This window comes from Aphidius gifuensis, linkage group LG1 (genome assembly GCF_014905175.1).
Source record: "Aphidius gifuensis isolate YNYX2018 linkage group LG1, ASM1490517v1, whole genome shotgun sequence".
Lineage (NCBI taxonomy): Eukaryota > Metazoa > Arthropoda > Insecta > Hymenoptera > Braconidae > Aphidius > Aphidius gifuensis.
The window spans coordinates 2609427-2628368 of record NC_057788.1 but is presented as its reverse complement, the minus strand read 5'-3'; the positions used below and the strand labels follow the sequence as shown (position 1 = coordinate 2628368).

Genomic DNA, 18942 nt, shown 5'->3' with positions numbered 1-18942 from the left:
GACATATTAAGTTTTTTTTTTTCCAGACATCAAATAAATAAAAGTTGAATATTTAGGCTTCGCATTTATAAATATAACAAATATAAAAAAATTGTTTTATATTTACTTAATTATTATCAAACTACCTAAATGTAAAAAACTTGATTTAAATAAAATAAATATCTTATTGTAAGCTCTTGATGAGTCTCGTAATATTTTTTGTATAAATAAAAAAAATAATGTATTTTTAAAAAAACATTAAAGTTTATTTCTTCAAAAAAACCTTCGAATTATTTGAAGAATTTTTCTTATTTTTATTTCTATTGGAAACTAAAAAAAATTACAGCTGATTTATCTGGATTTTTTTTTCCTTCTTATCAATAAATTCCTTTCCAATTTTCATAAATAAATATATACGAAAAAAAATGTATCACACTATTTAAAAAAAGAGACAATAAAATGCATTATTATTAATTTTTTTTTTTTTTTTTTTGTTTTATTATTCATTTTATTTTTTATTTGTAGTTACTATATAAAGTCTAAATATGACACATTAACATAAAATCTTATCATAATTTGATGATCAAGTATAAAGCAAAAAAGAAATAATAATAATAATAATAATAATAATTAATAATAATAAACAACAAAAAAAAAAAAGATTATTTTTTTTTTTTTTTCTTTTTTCAAGTCAAAAATACTCCATAATTACATTATATAAATTTATAAATGTTACAAATTTATTGTTTTTTTTTTGTTTTTTTTTTTCATTTATTACTTTTTTTTGTATATTTTTTTTTTTTTTTTTTTATCTAAAAAAAAAAAAAGGAAAAAAAAAAAAAAAAAAAGAAGAAAAAAATAACAATCTATAACTTTTTTTTAATTTTATTTTATCTCTTAATCTTATGATTAATTGGGGCACAAGGCATATGCCTGATTGCATGAAAAACACGCAAATATTAAATCACGAATAATAAGAAATTGATAATTTATAATTGATTTTTTTTTTAGTTAATTACTACACTTCATACAAATCCAAAATTTTTAGTTTTAATAGCAAGTAAAAGTTTGTGACGCAATACGTGACGAGAGCTGTACAATGGAACGTATAAACGTGAAATACACGTGTTTGCTGTTGGTAAATGAGCGTCATCAGCTGGTCTTATTGTAACTGTTGGCATTGGTTGAAAACCATCTTCACTTGCTGGCAGTGCTGGTGATCCAGTCCAGAAATAAACCTAAATAAATAGATAAATAAATAAATAAATAAATAAATAAATAAATAAATAAATAAATAAAATAAACAATATAGGTAATAATAATAATAATAATAAATATATTTACCAAATCTTGTCGTTCAACATGAGTCATTTTTTCAACAATAGACCATAACCATCGTTTAAATTTAACAAGTCTTTCCATTGATTCACCAGATTCATCATTAAATGATGTATAAGATATAAGCATTGATACATTAATATCACCAACTCCATTAAGAAGTAATCTAAGATCTTCTGATGTAAGTCCATCAAGTGCACCTTCTGGTAATACATCAAATACACCTTCTCTCATAGCTTCAAGTGCTTTTTCTTGTACTTTAATCATTCTTATTTCAGCATATCTTCTAACATAATCATAAACATTTGTTGATGTTACTTCAATATCACGTCCATTTGGTATTAATTCAATTGATCCACCACCTTCTTCAGGGCATAAATCAATACTAAATGTTAAATCAAGAGCTGAAAATAAACTATTACTGTCTTTTGTTTCAGCATCAATAACCAATTGTCGAAGACTTTCATATATAACTGAATCGAAAAATGCAAGATCATGAAAACGTATTTGTCTTGTTAATATATATTTAATAACATGACGATTTAAAAATATTGGACATAATTCATTTTGTAATAAACATAATCCTATTAATCTTCCAACATTTCTAAATGCATTTATTCTTTCATAACTAGCACGTCCTTGTCTTGGTGTATAAAAACCACGTTTACCTGGTGCATAAAATAATGGTGCATTATCTTCAGTATCATAAATCATTGTATTATCAATTTTCTTTTTATTACCACTACCACCACTAGTACCACTACCACCAACACCACTATTACTATTATTTCCACGTTCAGTTAAACTGAATACATCTAAATCAAGTAATGCTTCATTAGTCATGTCATGTATATGACTGTGTAATAATTCATATGCTTCATCAACTTTTTGTTGTAATGCTTCTTCAGATGCTAATAACATTAATAATTGTGCTGGTGATAATTCAAGTAACATACCAGTTATTTTTTCAGAAAAACCAGGTTTTAATGCATGTACTTTTGGATATATTCTATCACCAAGTGTTTGTTGATGTGATGTTAAATGCTCATTATTTGATAATATGTGTGATACATTTGGAGCATTATTTCCTGCACCTCCACTACTACTACTTCCTCCAATATTATGTGTTGAAATATTAACAGCAATATTACCACCAGAACCTGGTACAATATGACTACTATTTAATGATGACGATGATGATGATGATGAAGATGCTGCTACTGCTGCTGTTGTTGCTAATCCACTACTTGATGCAGAATTATTACCAGAACCAGTATTACCACTTTGATTTGTTGTTGTTGTTGTTGCTGATGATGATGATGGTGATGATGTTGAACCACCAATACCAATACCAAGACCAACACCGCTACCACTACCACCAGGATTATTAGCACTACCAGAACCACTTGCAATTTCAACTAATGCTGTTGATGGATGAAATGAACGTGCTTCAAATGATAATGTTCTTCTTGCTTCACGATATTTAGCTGATGATCTTGGATTTTGTCTACGTAAATCACGATCTCTATCACGATTTTTTAATTTTTGTAATACATTATATTGTGAATATTTTGATCCAACTTGTGCTGCTTCAAGATTTGGTAATTTATCATTAGCAAGTAAAGCTTCAGCAATTGCTGTATAAAAACTTCTAACAACACCAGAACCTTCACCAGGTTCATCTTTAAATGTAACTTTAACACGATTAACAGCTAATGGTGGTGTATTTGATGCTCTACGATTATAAAGATTATATTGTGTATTTAATTCTTTCATTGTTTGAACAAGTAATTGTGTTCTATCACGTTCAACTTTTAATAATGTTATATCTTTTTGTTGTGAATTACGTAATTTTTCCATATCACGTCTAAATTTTGCTTCTTTAACTGGAAAACCACCAAGTTCAGATACAATTGAACCAGCTTCAAGACCAACATCTTCCATAAATACACGACCAAATAAATCCAATGATAATCTCCATCTTCCAAGTAATATATTATGTGATATATTTGTACTAATATTATTATTTATAATATTATTAGTACGTTGTATTTCAATTGGACTTGTTTCAACTGTTTCATGTGCTGATATTTCTTGACTAGTTGTTGCTGGATCAACTTCTTCATTACCATTTTGTGTATCAAGTGTTGGTATAACTAATACTTCTGGTGGTCCACCAATTATTTTATTATTTATTGTTGTTACTGTATCTGTTACAGTGCCAGCTCTTACAATAACACTTCTACCACCACTTGTATTGTTTACACAACTACTACCACTATTATTACTATTATTAATATTATTAATATTATTACTATTATTACTATTACTACTACTGCTGCTACTACTAGTACTACTACTACTACCACTATTATTATTATTATTATTATTATTACTATTATTACAACTGTTACTACTAGCACTAGCACCAACACTAGCACTAGCACTAGTACTACTACCACTGTTGATTGTAAAATTTATTTTTTGTTGTTGTTGTTCTTTATTCTTGGTATTTATTGATGGTGATGTTGGTGGTTGTAATCTTGGTGATGTTGAATTACTATTATTATTCATTGGTGCATTAACCATTGCAACAGTTGTTATTGTTTCATTTTGATTATTTGGTGGTGATACAATAATTGGTGCTCTATCAATATGTTGTTCAGGTATAACTTCAATTTGATTATCATTTAATTTTTGTTTATCATTATTTTTACTACAACCTGGCTGTTGTTGTTGTTGTTGATTATTTATTATTGTTGTTGTTGTTGATGATGATGATGTTGATGTTGATGTTGATGGTGATGGTATATTAACAATATTTTGTCCAATTGTTGAGCCTTGTATAACTTGATTAAATGTTGTTAAATTTTCAGAATTACGTGCTGATAAACCAAGTCTTGATGGTAATGAATCATATGGATTTGTATTAATATTTGTATTATTAGGACCAGTTGATGATGTTTGTCTTGGTACACCAAATAATTCTTCACGACGTGAATGTGGTTGTAATAAATGTGGTTGATCAGCAAGTGGTAGTGCTTCACTAACTGTTGTATCAAATGGATCAAGTGGTGGACAACCAAGACACAATGTTGAATCTGATCTTTGTAAAAATGGATGTTTTCTTCCTTTACCAGTTGTTGAATTTTGTATATTTAATGTTGTTGCAATATTATTACCAATACCAGTACCAGAAATAATACTAGCACCACTAGCACCAGCACCAACATTACTATATACTGGTACTTGTAATAAATCTGGATAATCAACAGCATCAGTTTCCATAGCTGTTGATGCTGAATGTATATTATTATCATCATCATTATCATCATTATCATTATCATCTTGATCATTCCATGCTGCGTATGTATCTTTTTGTTGTTGCTGCTGTTGTTGTTGCTGTTGTTGTTGCTGTTGTTGTTGGTGCTGTTGTTGTTGTTGATGTTGATGTATATCACTATTACGTATTGTATTACCAAGTGGTTCATTTAATGATCTCATATAATAAACTAATGCATCAAATACATATGCAACATGTCGTAATGCTGATACATCAAGTACAGGTAAACTATCTCTGTGTTCACCATTATGTGCTCTCATTAATGATAAACAATATGATAAAAATTCACGTCTTGCCCAATGTGCATCACCACTATTATCACGATCACCTCTACCACCACTATTTCTATTAGTATCACCAACACCAGCAAAACCAACAGTTAATCTTGTTGATGATTGATTACCACTAGACATATTTGATGTACTACCAATACCACTTGTACGTTGATTACGTCCAGCAGCTGCTGCAGCTGCAGCAGCAGCAGCAGCACCTTGTAATGTTACTGATAATGCAGCAGAATTTAATAAACCAGTAAAATTATTACCACCCAATGATGGTGCACTATTTAATGGATGTTCAGGATGTGTTGGATCAGCACTTTGTGTTAATGATACACCAAATCTTAATTGTGCTTCAGTTGCATCCATAACAATTAATAACCAATTCCATGTTGGTTTTAAATGTCCTTCTAAATAATTTTGTAAATTAATTGCATCTTGATATGTAATATCAATTAAACGTGGTAATGATGGTGCATTATTTTTATAATTTGGTATCATTGTTAATAAATCAGCAATCATTCTAATAACAATACCAAATGCACGTGCAAGACAACTTGCTGTTGTTCCCATTGTTATTGGTTCTTGTGCTGCAGCAGCAGCAGCAGCAACAGCTGATGTTGCTGTTGATCTACGTAATGATGATGGATCAATAAATATCATATTACTACCACCACTAACACGTAAACCAGCAGTACGTGTATTTGTTTCACGATTTCTAATTGCCCATTGCATTGATACTGGTGCTAAATTATTACGATGTAAATGACTTGATGTACCACTACGTCTTTCTAATAATTCATCACCAATTTGAAATTCTTCAGTATCTTGTTCATCTGTTTCACCAGCTTCACTTTCATCATCTTCTTGTTGGCTTGATTCACCAGATTCATCATCTGGAAATAATAAAATTGAACCCATACCACCATCTGAACCAGCTGTTGCACCAGTTTGTACTGATCTTTGTGCTGATGCTGCATCTTGATTACTATGATTATCATCTGAATCTGATTCTGTTTCACCCTCAGCAAGTAAATCAAGTTCACCATCTGATTCATCATCACCAGTACCAGATCTACGACCACCAACTCTACCATTAGCTTCAATTTGTTGTTGCTGTTGTTGTTGATGTTGATTTTGTGGAACATCATTATCAGTTATATCACCATCATTATCAAGATCCATTGGTTCACCAGCAATATTACCATCAACAATAACATCATCAACAATACCACCAATAACACCACTAACATCTGCTGAACCTGGAATAGTATCACTATCATCCATTGCAACATCTCTATCATCTCTAGCAACAATACCATCATGATTATTATTGTTATTATTATTATTAACATTATTATTATTATTTAATGATGATGATAGACCAACTTGACGATTAACAGTTGATGTATCCATATTAACATTTAAATTTTGTACACTATGTGGTATTAATGGTTCAATTGAAAATAATTCTTCTGAACCATTTATAACTTCAATTGCTGAACTTGTTAATGTAAATGGTGCTGTTGGTCTAGCAACACCTAATCTAACTGGTGCTATTAATGAATCAGCTGTTTCACATAATTCTTCAACAGCTAATTTTATTAATGCACGAAATACACGACGACATTTAATTAATGGTGGTGTTGCTTGACTTGCACTACGTGTACGATTTTTAGTTGTATTTGGTGCCATTTCAATAGTAAATATAACAAATATTCTAGCAACTGATCTAACAAATCTACGTGCAACAATTTGTGCTTCATCTTGACGTCCAGGTATTGTATCATTTTGCAATTCACGTATTAATGTTGTTAATAATGTATCAAGCATTTCAGATGTACTTTTAACAATTAATGTATGAGTAAATTTATCAAGTAATGCTGTACCACTTTGTTTAACTGATGATGATGATGATGCATTGTTATTATTACTATTATTATTTTGATTATTTTGATTATTAGTTGCTGTTGATGATGATGCATCACCAAATAATTGATCATTTTTATTATCAGTAACACCAGACATAATCATACATTGTACTGCTGGCCAATCATTTAGCAATCTTTCTAATGCACGTCTACTAAAACGTGGTGGTTCAAGATCATGTTCAGGCATATATGAATTAATACCAATACCATCAGATGTTGGTGTTTTACGACTTGTTGATGTTGATCTTTGTCTTGGTGTTGAACGAAATTGACGTTGTTCAACAGATTGTCTACCAACTGTTTGTACTAAAAATAATAATATACTTTCACCACGTGAATTAATTTTTGTTGCAAGATCAGTATTTGTAACAAGACGACATAATAAATCATAACGTGCACCTTGATGTCCAGATATTAATGCACGACATTTACATTTTTCCCAACAATCACAATATGCTGTTGGTGATGTTTTTTTTAATTTACAATCATGACCACGATGACAAACACGTGCACATTCAGTACAACAACATAATGAACCAGTTAAACCACATGTACGACATTCAAATATATCTTGATTAATATGATCATCACCAGTCCATGTAAAACTACATGTATCATTACAACATGTTACAAATAATGGTGATAAATCTGGACTTGCATCTGTTGGTAATATCATTGATGTACATTCTTTATTATCACCTTTACCAATACGTTGAATTGTATCAAGTATTATTAATGCAGCATGATATGCACGTACTGATACAGCAAGCATTAATGGTGTTTGTCCTTGTGCATCTTTTGATGTTAATAATTCTTTAAGATATGGTTGAAATAATTGACTTTCACATATATATTTTAATATAAATAATGCATTATTACGACGTTCAGTTGAATCACTAATATAAACATTGTTTGTTGAATTATTTGTTGTTGTTGGTATTGTTGTTGATGTGGTTGTTGTTGTTGATGCTGTTGTTGATGATGTTGAATTACCAATACCAATTCCAATATTACCAATATTACCAATACCAATAGATGAATTATTTTTATTCATCATTGATAAACTTGCTGCACCAATACTTAATAAACTATCTTCTTCACCAGATGTATTATCTAATTCTGGTGGCCAACTTAATGGTGGTATTTGTTCTTCAATTGGTGTTGAATTACCATCAACTTGACATGTTATTAATTCACGTTCAACACCACTATTATTACCACCACTACCACCACCACCAATACCTCCAATACCACCAATACCTCCAATACCACCATGTTCATTATCTTTATTTGATGATGGTGAACACATACTAATACATGTATGTAAAATATTACGATTACCATCACAACGTTCTTGTAATATACCTTGTATTATTGATGATTGTCCAATTTGTGATGATTTATTAATATCATGTTCAATATTAAATAATATTTGTTTAACACCATCATAATCACATCTTAATATTTTTGGCATTAATAATAAATTATCAAATACCAATGCAATAACAGCAACTTGTGATTTAAGATTATTTGAATTTGAACAACTTGGTATTGGTATTGTTGATGATCCAATTGTTAATACTGGTAATAAATCAAGCCAATGTGGATCACGTATTGATTCAACACAATCTTTTGATATTGGATATATTGTATTATTACCATCACGTAATATCATTGAACATTCTGTATTTTCACCAGCACTTGTTAAACTAATATTTTGTGTATCAATACCCATAAATGATGTTATATCTGATGGTAAAAAACAATCTTGTACATATCTACCAGTACTTAAATTATAAACAACATAATTTAATTTATTTGCATTATTTTTAATAACAGCATGTATACCTTGTCCATCAGTTGATACTGTTAATAATAATTCACTAGTACCATCAGCAATATTAACACGTCTTGGTGTACGTTGAAAACAATCTGGTGCACGTGTATTAACTGATGTTTTAACAACTTGTAAATCATCTTTTCTCAATAATCTACAATCAGCAAGTATTTTAGCTTCGTCATTTGTTGTTGTTTCTTTAATATCAGATGTCATTAATGATGATGATGATGATGATAATAATAAATTATCTTTATCTTTTGTTGTTGTTGTTGTTGTTAATGATGATGATGTTGTTGTTGTTGTTCCTGATACTGTTGTTGTTGTTGTTATATTATCTTTAACAAAAAATTTAACAGCAACACATGGACCATCAACTTTAACAACTTTACCAATTGGTACTGTTTTAACATCTTCAACAAATACAACATCTTTTAATTGCCATTCTTCTTCATCTTTTCTTTCAGGTTCACCTTCACTTCTTGGTGCCATACGTTTTTGTCGTTTATGACCACCAGTTGCTGTTGTTATACTACCAGTATCACTACATGTACTTGATGCTGGTGATGGTGGTGGTGGCATATCTAATCTATCAGCTGTTTCTTTATAATTATTTGATGATGATGATGAAGATGACGATGATGATGTTGCTGTTGTTGCTGTCGTCGTTGGTGTTGCTACTGCTGCAGCAGCTGTTGTTGTTGTTATTGGTGTTGATGTTTTACTACCATTTCCACTTGTTAAATTATTAATACCACTACTATTACCATTTGAATTACTATTACCATTTGATGATTCATGTCTTTTATTACTATCATTTGTAGTTGTCGTTTGTTGTTGTTGTTGTTGTTGCTGTTGTAATGTTGATGCTGGTAATATTTTAAAACGACATGTTGAATCTAAATTCCATGCTGCTGATAATAATTGTCCAACTTTTGGTACACCATTTGATATTGTAAAACCAATAGCACCTGGTTGATATATTGGACTATTTTTCATACAAACATGTGTACCATATGTTATATCATCATTATTAATTGGTGTTGTTACAATATTTGTTGATGCACGATGTTTACGTGATTTAGCTTTATATTTTTCCCATAATTTTTTACGTTGTGCAAATGGTAATACACCCCACCAATATAATGTACCACTTTCAAGTTTAGCAACAGTATATAATGCACATGTATGTAATGATACAATTCTATCAAGTGTAAATTCAGTAAATGCTTGTGCTGGATGTTCAAGACGTGATGCAATATGACCAAGTGTTTCATCTAGCCATGTTGCAACTTTACCACTTTCTGTACTAACTGAACAACGTATTGCTGTTGCTGATATATTTATTATTTTTTCACCAATAAGACCAAGTGTTATTGTTTTTGGATGATGTATATTTGTATTATCAATACATCTATATGGCTCTGAATCAGACCATCTCCATTGATATATTTGTCCAGTTGTTGATACAGCTATTAATTCACTATATAATGCTGCAATATGTATAAATTTTGGTGCTGGTTCAGATGTTCTTTCATGCCACCATTCTAATTCTTCAGATATCCATAATGGACTTTGTGATGCAAGTTCTTTTTTTTTATTTTCTGGATCTTTTTCCCAACAATCTTTTAATGCTGATTCAAGCCATCTACGTGGACCAAGATATTGACGATCTCTCCAACGTGAAAAACTATCACGATCACGTTCACGTTCACCGGAACGTTCACCACTATTATTTGCACCACTACCACCACCACTACTTGCACCACCAGCACCAGTACCACTACCACTACCACCACCACCAGCACTACCACTACCACCACCGGCATCACGTTCAATACCAAGTCTTCTTGATGAACCACTACGATTTCTCATAACTCCATAACCAAACATATCCTCTGAAAACATTGAATCAGCATCAATTATAACTGAATGTTCATTACTAAAACCACCATCAAGTAATGATATTAAATCTTCTGGTACATAACTATCAGCAGCATCTTCAGCATCATCACCTTCTTCATCATCACGTGATAATAAATTATTAACAGCAAGATTAACATCTAAATTTGTTCTTTGTAATTCACGTATTATAAGATTTCTACTTTTTCCTTGTAATACAACTTGTGCTTGTGTTATTAAATCTTCTGGTACAAATGGTGCTGGTACTGATACTATTGGACGTGATCCACTACTACCATTTGCACTAGCACTACTACCACCACCAACACCAGAATTACCACCTCCCATAATAACACCTGGTGGTCCAATTCTACCACCTGAACCACTACCACTACCACCACCACGTATTGCTGAACTGCTACGCATTATTCTTGCTCGTGAACGTGATATATTTGTTCGACTTCCACCACTACTACCTCCTCCACCACCTCCTCCACCAGCACCACCACCTCCACCACCTCCACTACCGCTTGGTGCTGTATTTGTATTTCCCATTCCATGTCCTTTACCCGAGCTAGTAAAAAAACAAAATATATATATAAATTTATTAATCTTTAACATCCAACAACCCTTAAATTGTTTTTTGAAATGAAATATGAAATACTTACTTTCTGTTGGGTTCATTTTTACTCAAATCTAAACGATCAGATAAAACAGTAAATGCAACACGACAAATTCTATTGTCATCTAGCAATAGTGCAATATGTGATGGTCCAACAACAATACGTCTAACTGATGTTTTTATTGCATTAAATGCTGCTGGTGTAACAAAACCATATTTGTTAATTTTATCAGCAACTTCTTTGAGTCTAAAAAATTAATAATAATTACAAAATTAATATTTTGGTTTTAGCTCAATTCATCAACATATATTATTCAAAATGTAATTTATTATAATTATTTTTTTAATAACAAATAAAATAATGTTGGGTTAGGTCAGAGAGAAAGTGTGGTAATGATAAATACAAATGAACAAAGAGGTAAACCAATAAATAAAATCAATGATACATCAGTCATTCAAGTATCAAAGTACAAGAGGCAATAATACACCCAGACATACCACATACAAAATTTTTAAAAAAATCTACTCAATTCTACTGATGGAGGTTATTCATATCAAGTGAAGAAGAGTAAAAAGAATAAAAAAAAGGGGTTCTTAAAAGTGGACATTGCATTATGGGTCATCCAGAGTAAAGAAAACAAAAAAACTAATAGTTAGGAAAATGTAATAATCATGATAAATTGTAGATAAAAATTATGAAAAATACGTGGCAATGGATTTGTGAAAATGTCTCATGTCAATGATTATTATTATTTTTATAATGACATGGTGAGAATAAAATAAATTGATAAAAGATGGTTAAATACGATTGGACAAATGCTTGATGATGATGATGATGATGATTTAGGAAAAAGACAAACAGTTGCTGAAGAATGTCCATTAAAAAAAGATGATGATGAAGAGAAAAAAAAAAAAAAAAAGCTAGATGCCCATCATCACCCTCTTCATCACGGAATTTTCGTTCTCTTTTTTTTTTTTTTTTTTTTTTTTTTATTATTTTAATCTTTTGTCATGTTGAATATCTTACCTATCATTGAGTTGTTCATCGGTTCCTGGTAATGGATGCACGACAAAATGTATCGATGTCATTTTTCACAATTATTAATATTACAATTATTAATTTAATTATTTTTTTAATATCTTTTTTAATGTTTAATAACGCTGAATTTCACTAAAACATTGTACTGATATTCAGCCATGTTTGAGAACGTATTCTCTCGTTATAAATGCGTTCAGAAAAACCAAAAATGGCGGATTAATATATATGTACATCAATAGATAGATTATTTTTTTATGTGTATGTGTGTGTATATATATATTTTATGGCGTTCCTAAAAGTCTATCGATTGTTACTGAGCATGCGCTGAGATTCGCCCTTTTTTACCATCCTACCTATTTCTACTTTATCTACGCACGCGTATTATTATTGTTTATCAATTATTTATCTTTGTCTGTTGTGTTGACATTTGTGTGCTTCTATTTCATTTTAATAATGGTGAATTTATATATATACATAGAAAATATATTTGTCAAAGTGAGACACAAAATATGGAGTATATTACACGTGTGTGAAATGGAGTATTTTATTTTTGTCTGGTGCTACAGGTGCTCCTCTTTTTTTTACCATTAAAAAATTAAAAAAATTATATTGTTAATAATATTATTTATAACTAGCAACAACTATTTATAATTATTTATATTTTTTTATAATAATTACTCAAAAATAATAACACTTTTTGATTTGTTTTGTTTTTTTTTTGAGGTTAGATTTTTTTATTATTTTGTAAATAATCATCTGTCAAAAATAAATAAATAATAATAATAATATGACAACAATGAAGATAAATTTTTTAAAAATAATTTAATAAATTATTTAGATTTTTTAATTAATAAAAAATAATATTTGGTAAGTGTTTATTGTAAATTTGTTTTTTGTAAATTTAATTATTGTATTTTATTTTTTTTTAAACAGAAAGAAAATATTTCATTGTTGTTGATGAATAAATTAGCTTGATTAAAGTTTAATTGTAAAAGAAAATAATTAAATAATGGCTAATACTGGAGGTTTTATTGCACATCTTGTTAAATTAATTGTGATGATTTTGTGTATAAAATATCTTGGTGATGCATACACAACATTGACACTTCGTGCCTATCAAATATACATCATTCATTCAATCATTGGATTATTCAGATTTGGTAAAATTTTATATACAAAAATAATAGCTTTGTTTTAATGTTTAAATAATATAATTAACATTTGTTTTTAGGTAGCAATGGTGGCATTATTGTCAAGAGATCATTTCGTAAATTTTATGATATATTTTCAAATATCGTTGAGATAATACCATTTGCAATATTATCCAATGAAATATCATGTAAATGTCATGTTGATGATCTACTTCGTCAGTCATTATTATTAATTTTAACAACTTTACCAATTGTTTATGAAATAATGCCAAAAAAAGAACGTCAAATGACAAAAAAATTATTAAATCATACAATTAATTTACAATTATTAATAATATTATTTGTTTGTTTAAACAATGGATCATTTAGTTGTATTAATTTTATACTAGCTTATGTATTTAATAGATATTTTGTGGAAACTTTATGTGACTCTTTTGATATACCATATGATGATTTGAGTCAATACAGTCTCAGTTTTGTTGCAATATTTTCACTCACAACACTCAAAGAATTAACAAATTAATATTTTATATATACATTTTAAAATAAGAAAATCATGTAATTAAATATTTACATTTTATATTTAATACTGAGAAACAAATATACATATATTTATTATAAAATAAATGTAACAAAAAACTTTTATTATTTATAAAAACTAATTTAATTGTTCTGTAAATTTAATCATCTTTCTATTTTCATTTAAAACACCTAAATAATCAAAAAATTAATAAATTTTTTTTTTCTAATATTAAAATAACATGTAGATGAAATTATAATTCAATTTTTAAAATTTAATTTCAAGTATTTTTATTTTTTTTTAGATCAAAAGGATGCATTCAAAATGATTCAAATTTTTTTCTCTGCAATGCTCTGCAATATCGACAGATTTTTTTAAACAAGCCAAGTTCATTCTCCACACTTGCCAATATTAAAAAAAAAAAAAAGCTGTAATTTTTGATAATTGACTAGCTTCACAATGGACTAGCCTAGAAACCGCTTTCATGCTTTACAATATTCTCCGGGCGTTTTGACAGGTACGATTAAATAAATTTTTTGTTTTTTCCATATTAACAAGAGACTATTCATCTAATTAAATAAAAGTAAATTATAATTAATATTTATTTTAATATAATTAATATTAACCAATTAATAATTTTAATTACATGTGTACTTTTATATTTAATCAGGAGTGAAAAAGAGAGAATCATTTTTTTTTTTTCTCCATTTAATTTGTAGCCATTTGTGTGTCGGCAAACTGAAGCTGTTTGTGGAAGACATTGTGAGAGAAAGACGAAGACAAATATATTATTATAAAAAGGCAATCACTATCAACCGTTATATTTTTTCATCTCTTTTTCACCCTGTGTGAATATTAAATTATTTATGTATGTAATTATTATATTTTTCCTTGCGTGACTTCATTTTTCATAAATATTATTTCATTTAATTTTGTGCATTTGTCATCAAAACTATTTGCCGTATCAGTGAGTCAAAAACTTCAATAAATTGTTAAACATTCAATTAAAATTGCTAAATACATTTGTTTTTATATTTTTATAATAAAACTACAAGTAAAATTATTAATTATTATCCTTGAAATTAATTAATTACAGAAAATATCAGCAAATTACTCAATTTTTTTTTTTTTTTTTTCCTTTGTCAATCAAGTTTATTTTGTGGTTAGAAATTATAATCTAAAATCAAGCTGCTCATTTTTATAATTAACTAATTATTATTATTTGTCGGTTTTCTAATTTTTCCATTTAATAAATATTTTTTTTTCTAATCATATTTTGGTTTATAACTAGGTGTAGAGTGAGACTTTCTCTTGCTGTCTTGATAATCTAGCAAGCAACATTTTTAATTTTAATTTTTTATTAATAATGTTTTAATTAATTGATTGACTTTTTTTTTATAGAAAGAGAATTGTTGATCAACAATGGCAGTTAATGTTTATGCTACAAATGTGACAACTGATAATCTCAGTCGTCATGATATGCTTGCCTGGGTAAATGATTGTCTTCAATCATCATTTACAAAAATTGAAGAATTATGTACTGGTGCTGTTTATTGTCAATTTATGGATATGCTTTTTCCAAACAGTGTACCATTAAAACGTGTTAAATTCAGAACAAATTTAGAGCATGAATACATACAAAATTTTAAAATTCTTCAAGGTGGATTTAAAAAAATGAATGTCGACAAGGTTAGTGTAGTCTCTATTATAAATTAGTAGTATATTAATATAAAAAAAAACAACAAAATAATTAATAACATTTAGCTATACTTGTCTTGAGATATAAATAATAATAAAAAGAAAAAAAAAAAAAAAAATGAATGATGGGTACAGGTGATTCCAGTGGACAGACTGATTAAGGGAAGATTCCAGGATAATTTTGAATTTTTACAATGGTTTAAAAAATTCTTTGATGCAAATTATGATGGTGTTGAGTATGATGCATTTGAAGCACGTGGAAGAATTCCACTTGGTTCTGGTGTTGATGGTTGTCATAATTTATCAAATCCATCATTGGTACAATTAGCACCACCAACAAAAGTATCACAAATACAACCGAGATATAATCAACAACGAAATATTATTCAAAGACAGACGGGTATTTTATTGTCTCAAATAATATCATCATTATATATTTTTATTTTTGCACATTTTATTTCAATTTATTTACATTAGATATTATAAATCATTACGTCTGGAATACACCACACCCAAAACACCATTTTTTTTTTTCTTTTTGTTTTTTAAATTATTATTTATTTAATTTGTTTATTATTATTTATTTTATATTATTTTTTATTATTTGTTAATTTATTTTTTGTGTTGTTGTTTGTTATTATTTTTTTTTCTTTTTTATTTGTTAATTACAGATTGTACCAATTGACAAATTGGTTAAGGGACGTTTTCAGGATAATTTTGAATTTTTACAATGGTTCAAAAAATTTTTCGATGCAAATTATTCTGGTAATGAAGCGTATGATGCACTTGCTATGAGAAATAATGAACCAATGGGTAATGGTGGTACCAATGTACCTCGTGGAAGTAGCATGGTTAAACGACCAACACCACGTGAACCACCAGCAAAGCCAATTGCACCCACTCGTGCACCTGGTATTTAAATTTTTGTTTATATTACATATTAAAAAGAAAATTAATTAACTTGATGATAATTCAAAGGGGGATATAATATTCCGCAATAATTAATAATTTTATTTAATTAATTTATTATTTTTTAATTGTTTATTTTAATTATTATGTATGTTTTTCACACAACACTAATTGCATGGCTTTTTTTATTTCGTTTATATTCATTTTTGAAAAATATATGCAGTAGATAATAATTTTTATTAATATCTTTTTTTTAGTTAACAAAATTCAACCAGCACGTACTACAGTAACGAGACCTGGACCAACTGGTAATCATCGTGGTGGTGATGTTAAAATTGATGAACTTACAGCTCAAGTAATTATTTAGCTTAAATAATAATTATAAAATTAATTGCTTATTAATTATATTAATTTAAACAGGTTGCTGATTACAAAATTATGGTTGATGGTCTTGAAAAAGAACGTGATTTTTATTTTGGCAAATTAAGAGACATTGAATTAATATGCCAAGAATGTGAAGATGAACCATCACCAATTATATCCAAAATTTTGGAAATACTTTATGCTACTGAGGTAATTAACTAATTAATTTTTATACTTATTTTATCATTATGTATATATTACCTCACTAACTTCATATTATGTATATTATTTATTTATTTATTTTTTAAAATTTTTTATTAATTCATTACTAAGTTATTCTTTTTAATTTTATTTTCAATTTTGCTTTATTAAAATTATAATTATTAAAACGTGGGAATTATTATTAAATAAAAAAGGACAAAAAATATTTATATAAATAAAAAAGAAGTGTAAAATTTTGAACAAAAAGAAGCGACACGTTTATGAACAAAATGATTTCAGGAAAATGGAAATCGCCAGACAGACGAGGAACCAACTGAATATTAATCAACCATTCTTGATAATATTTTGTTTAATCAAGATATAATTTTAAGGTAAAACGTGAGAATTGTAGATCCTCGTTCCTTGGCAATCTTGAAAAAAATATATAAAAAAATAAATAAAAAATTTATTTAGATTTGTGAAGAGAGAAAGATATTTTATTTTCTTCAAATTTATTGATATGCAAATTTGTTATTTTAAACAGGGATTTCTTCTCGGTGCTGCGATACTATTTTTATTTCTAAAAGGCTTTCTTATGGATCTATCTAAAATTAATTATTAAAATTTTCTTATTTTATTGTAGGGGAATGTTTTTTACATTATTTTTATTTATCAAATATTTTGTGTTGTCTCTTTTTCATACTTTCTTTTCTATTTTTTTTTTATTTATCAGTTTTGTTTTTATCGTCATTTTGGGATTAAGGTTTATTTATTTTTTATTTGCTTTATTATTTAATAAATAAACTTATATATGTTTTTATTTTAATCGTTTTCTTTTAACAGGTTTAATTATTGTTATTTTATTTGATTTTAGTAATTTTAATAATTTAAATATTCGTATTTCAGGATGGATTTGCACCACCAGAAGAATTGGAGGGAGATGGACTTGCCCCAGATGATGAAGAGTACTAGCCCTGATGTTCTAACTACCTTTTAAAATCTTCAAGACACCTAAATACATTATTATTATTATTTTATTTTTCATTTTCAAAATACTTTTGGTTTTCTATTTTTCAATTGTTCGTATAATATTTTTTTATTCTCATTTCTATTTACTGATTATGAACTTTTTTTTTTTTTTTTTTTTCTAATATTTCTATGTCTCAATTTTGTGTTATTATAAACAACAATCCGCAAACCAGTTAAAAAATATATGGAAATAATAATGATATATTTATTGAGCATAAGAATGAAATAAAAAAAAAAAAGAAAAAAAACTAGAAATAAATAAAAAAATATATAAAAAAAAAATATTCATAATGTGCATAATAATTTGATTGAATCACAATATATTTGGCAATTTAAAAAAATAATAAATTATTAAAGTTATAAATTAAATCATAAACATAATTGATAAAATAATAGTTAAAAAAAATTTAAATATATCAAAGGTAATTTTGTTAATCTTTAATTCAACTTTTATATGTATTTTTTTTTCATTTTATTTTTTTTTTTTTTATACCGGAGATATAAACTCACACGATTTCTTTTTCTATGTATCAAAAAACAAACAAGCAACTACGTCAGCACGTAATTAAGTATTTTGCAAATACAGATAAATGAAAAAAAAAAAAAAAAACTGCCTACTTGAAGAGTTGTAATAAATGTGTCGTCAAGCACAAGAAATAAAAATGAATAACTCAAATTGTACCACCAATTTCTTTGTTTTAAAATAAAAAAAGATAAAAAAAATTCATTGTTTAATATTCAATGAGTTTGGCTCAATAATAATAACAACTTTTCATTACTTGAATATTTGAAAAAAATATAA

At 27.7% G+C, this 18942-nt stretch overlaps 3 protein-coding genes across 9 annotated transcripts; 2 read left to right on the top strand and 1 right to left on the bottom strand.

The window, feature by feature from the left end:
• Positions 1–453: 453 nt before the first annotated feature.
• Positions 454–12484, bottom strand: LOC122860910 (E3 ubiquitin-protein ligase UBR5). The gene is made up of 4 exons (XM_044164971.1): positions 12258–12484; positions 11277–11477; positions 1324–11182; positions 454–1217 (listed from the first exon to the last, which is right to left on the bottom strand). The coding sequence occupies exons 1-4, from the start codon at positions 12317–12319 to the stop codon at positions 1005–1007; spliced, it is 10335 nt and encodes a 3444-aa protein (XP_044020906.1). The 5' UTR covers positions 12320–12484; the 3' UTR covers positions 454–1004.
• Positions 12485–13109: 625 nt separating this feature from the next.
• LOC122860914 lies at positions 13110–14008 on the top strand. Its single transcript, XM_044164984.1, has 3 exons — positions 13110–13136; positions 13203–13429; positions 13501–14008. Exons 2-3 carry the CDS (start codon positions 13279–13281, stop codon positions 13941–13943), a joined length of 594 nt encoding a protein of 197 aa, XP_044020919.1. The 5' UTR covers positions 13110–13136; positions 13203–13278; the 3' UTR covers positions 13944–14008.
• Positions 14009–14359: 351 nt separating this feature from the next.
• Positions 14360–18191, top strand: LOC122860912 (microtubule-associated protein RP/EB family member 1). Of its 7 annotated transcripts, XM_044164981.1 has the most exons (7): positions 14360–14457; positions 15342–15629; positions 15774–16038; positions 16805–16902; positions 16968–17120; positions 17412–17503; positions 18018–18191. In XM_044164981.1, exons 2-6 carry the CDS (start codon positions 15363–15365, stop codon positions 17454–17456), a joined length of 828 nt encoding a protein of 275 aa, XP_044020916.1. In that variant the 5' UTR covers positions 14360–14457; positions 15342–15362; the 3' UTR covers positions 17457–17503; positions 18018–18191. The 7 variants fall into 7 exon arrangements, with proteins under 7 accessions (XP_044020916.1, XP_044020917.1, XP_044020911.1 ...); XM_044164982.1 differs by lacking the exons at positions 15774–16038; positions 17412–17503 and adding an exon at positions 16310–16550; XM_044164976.1 differs by lacking the exon at positions 17412–17503.
• The last annotated feature ends 751 nt before the right edge of the window (positions 18192–18942 follow it).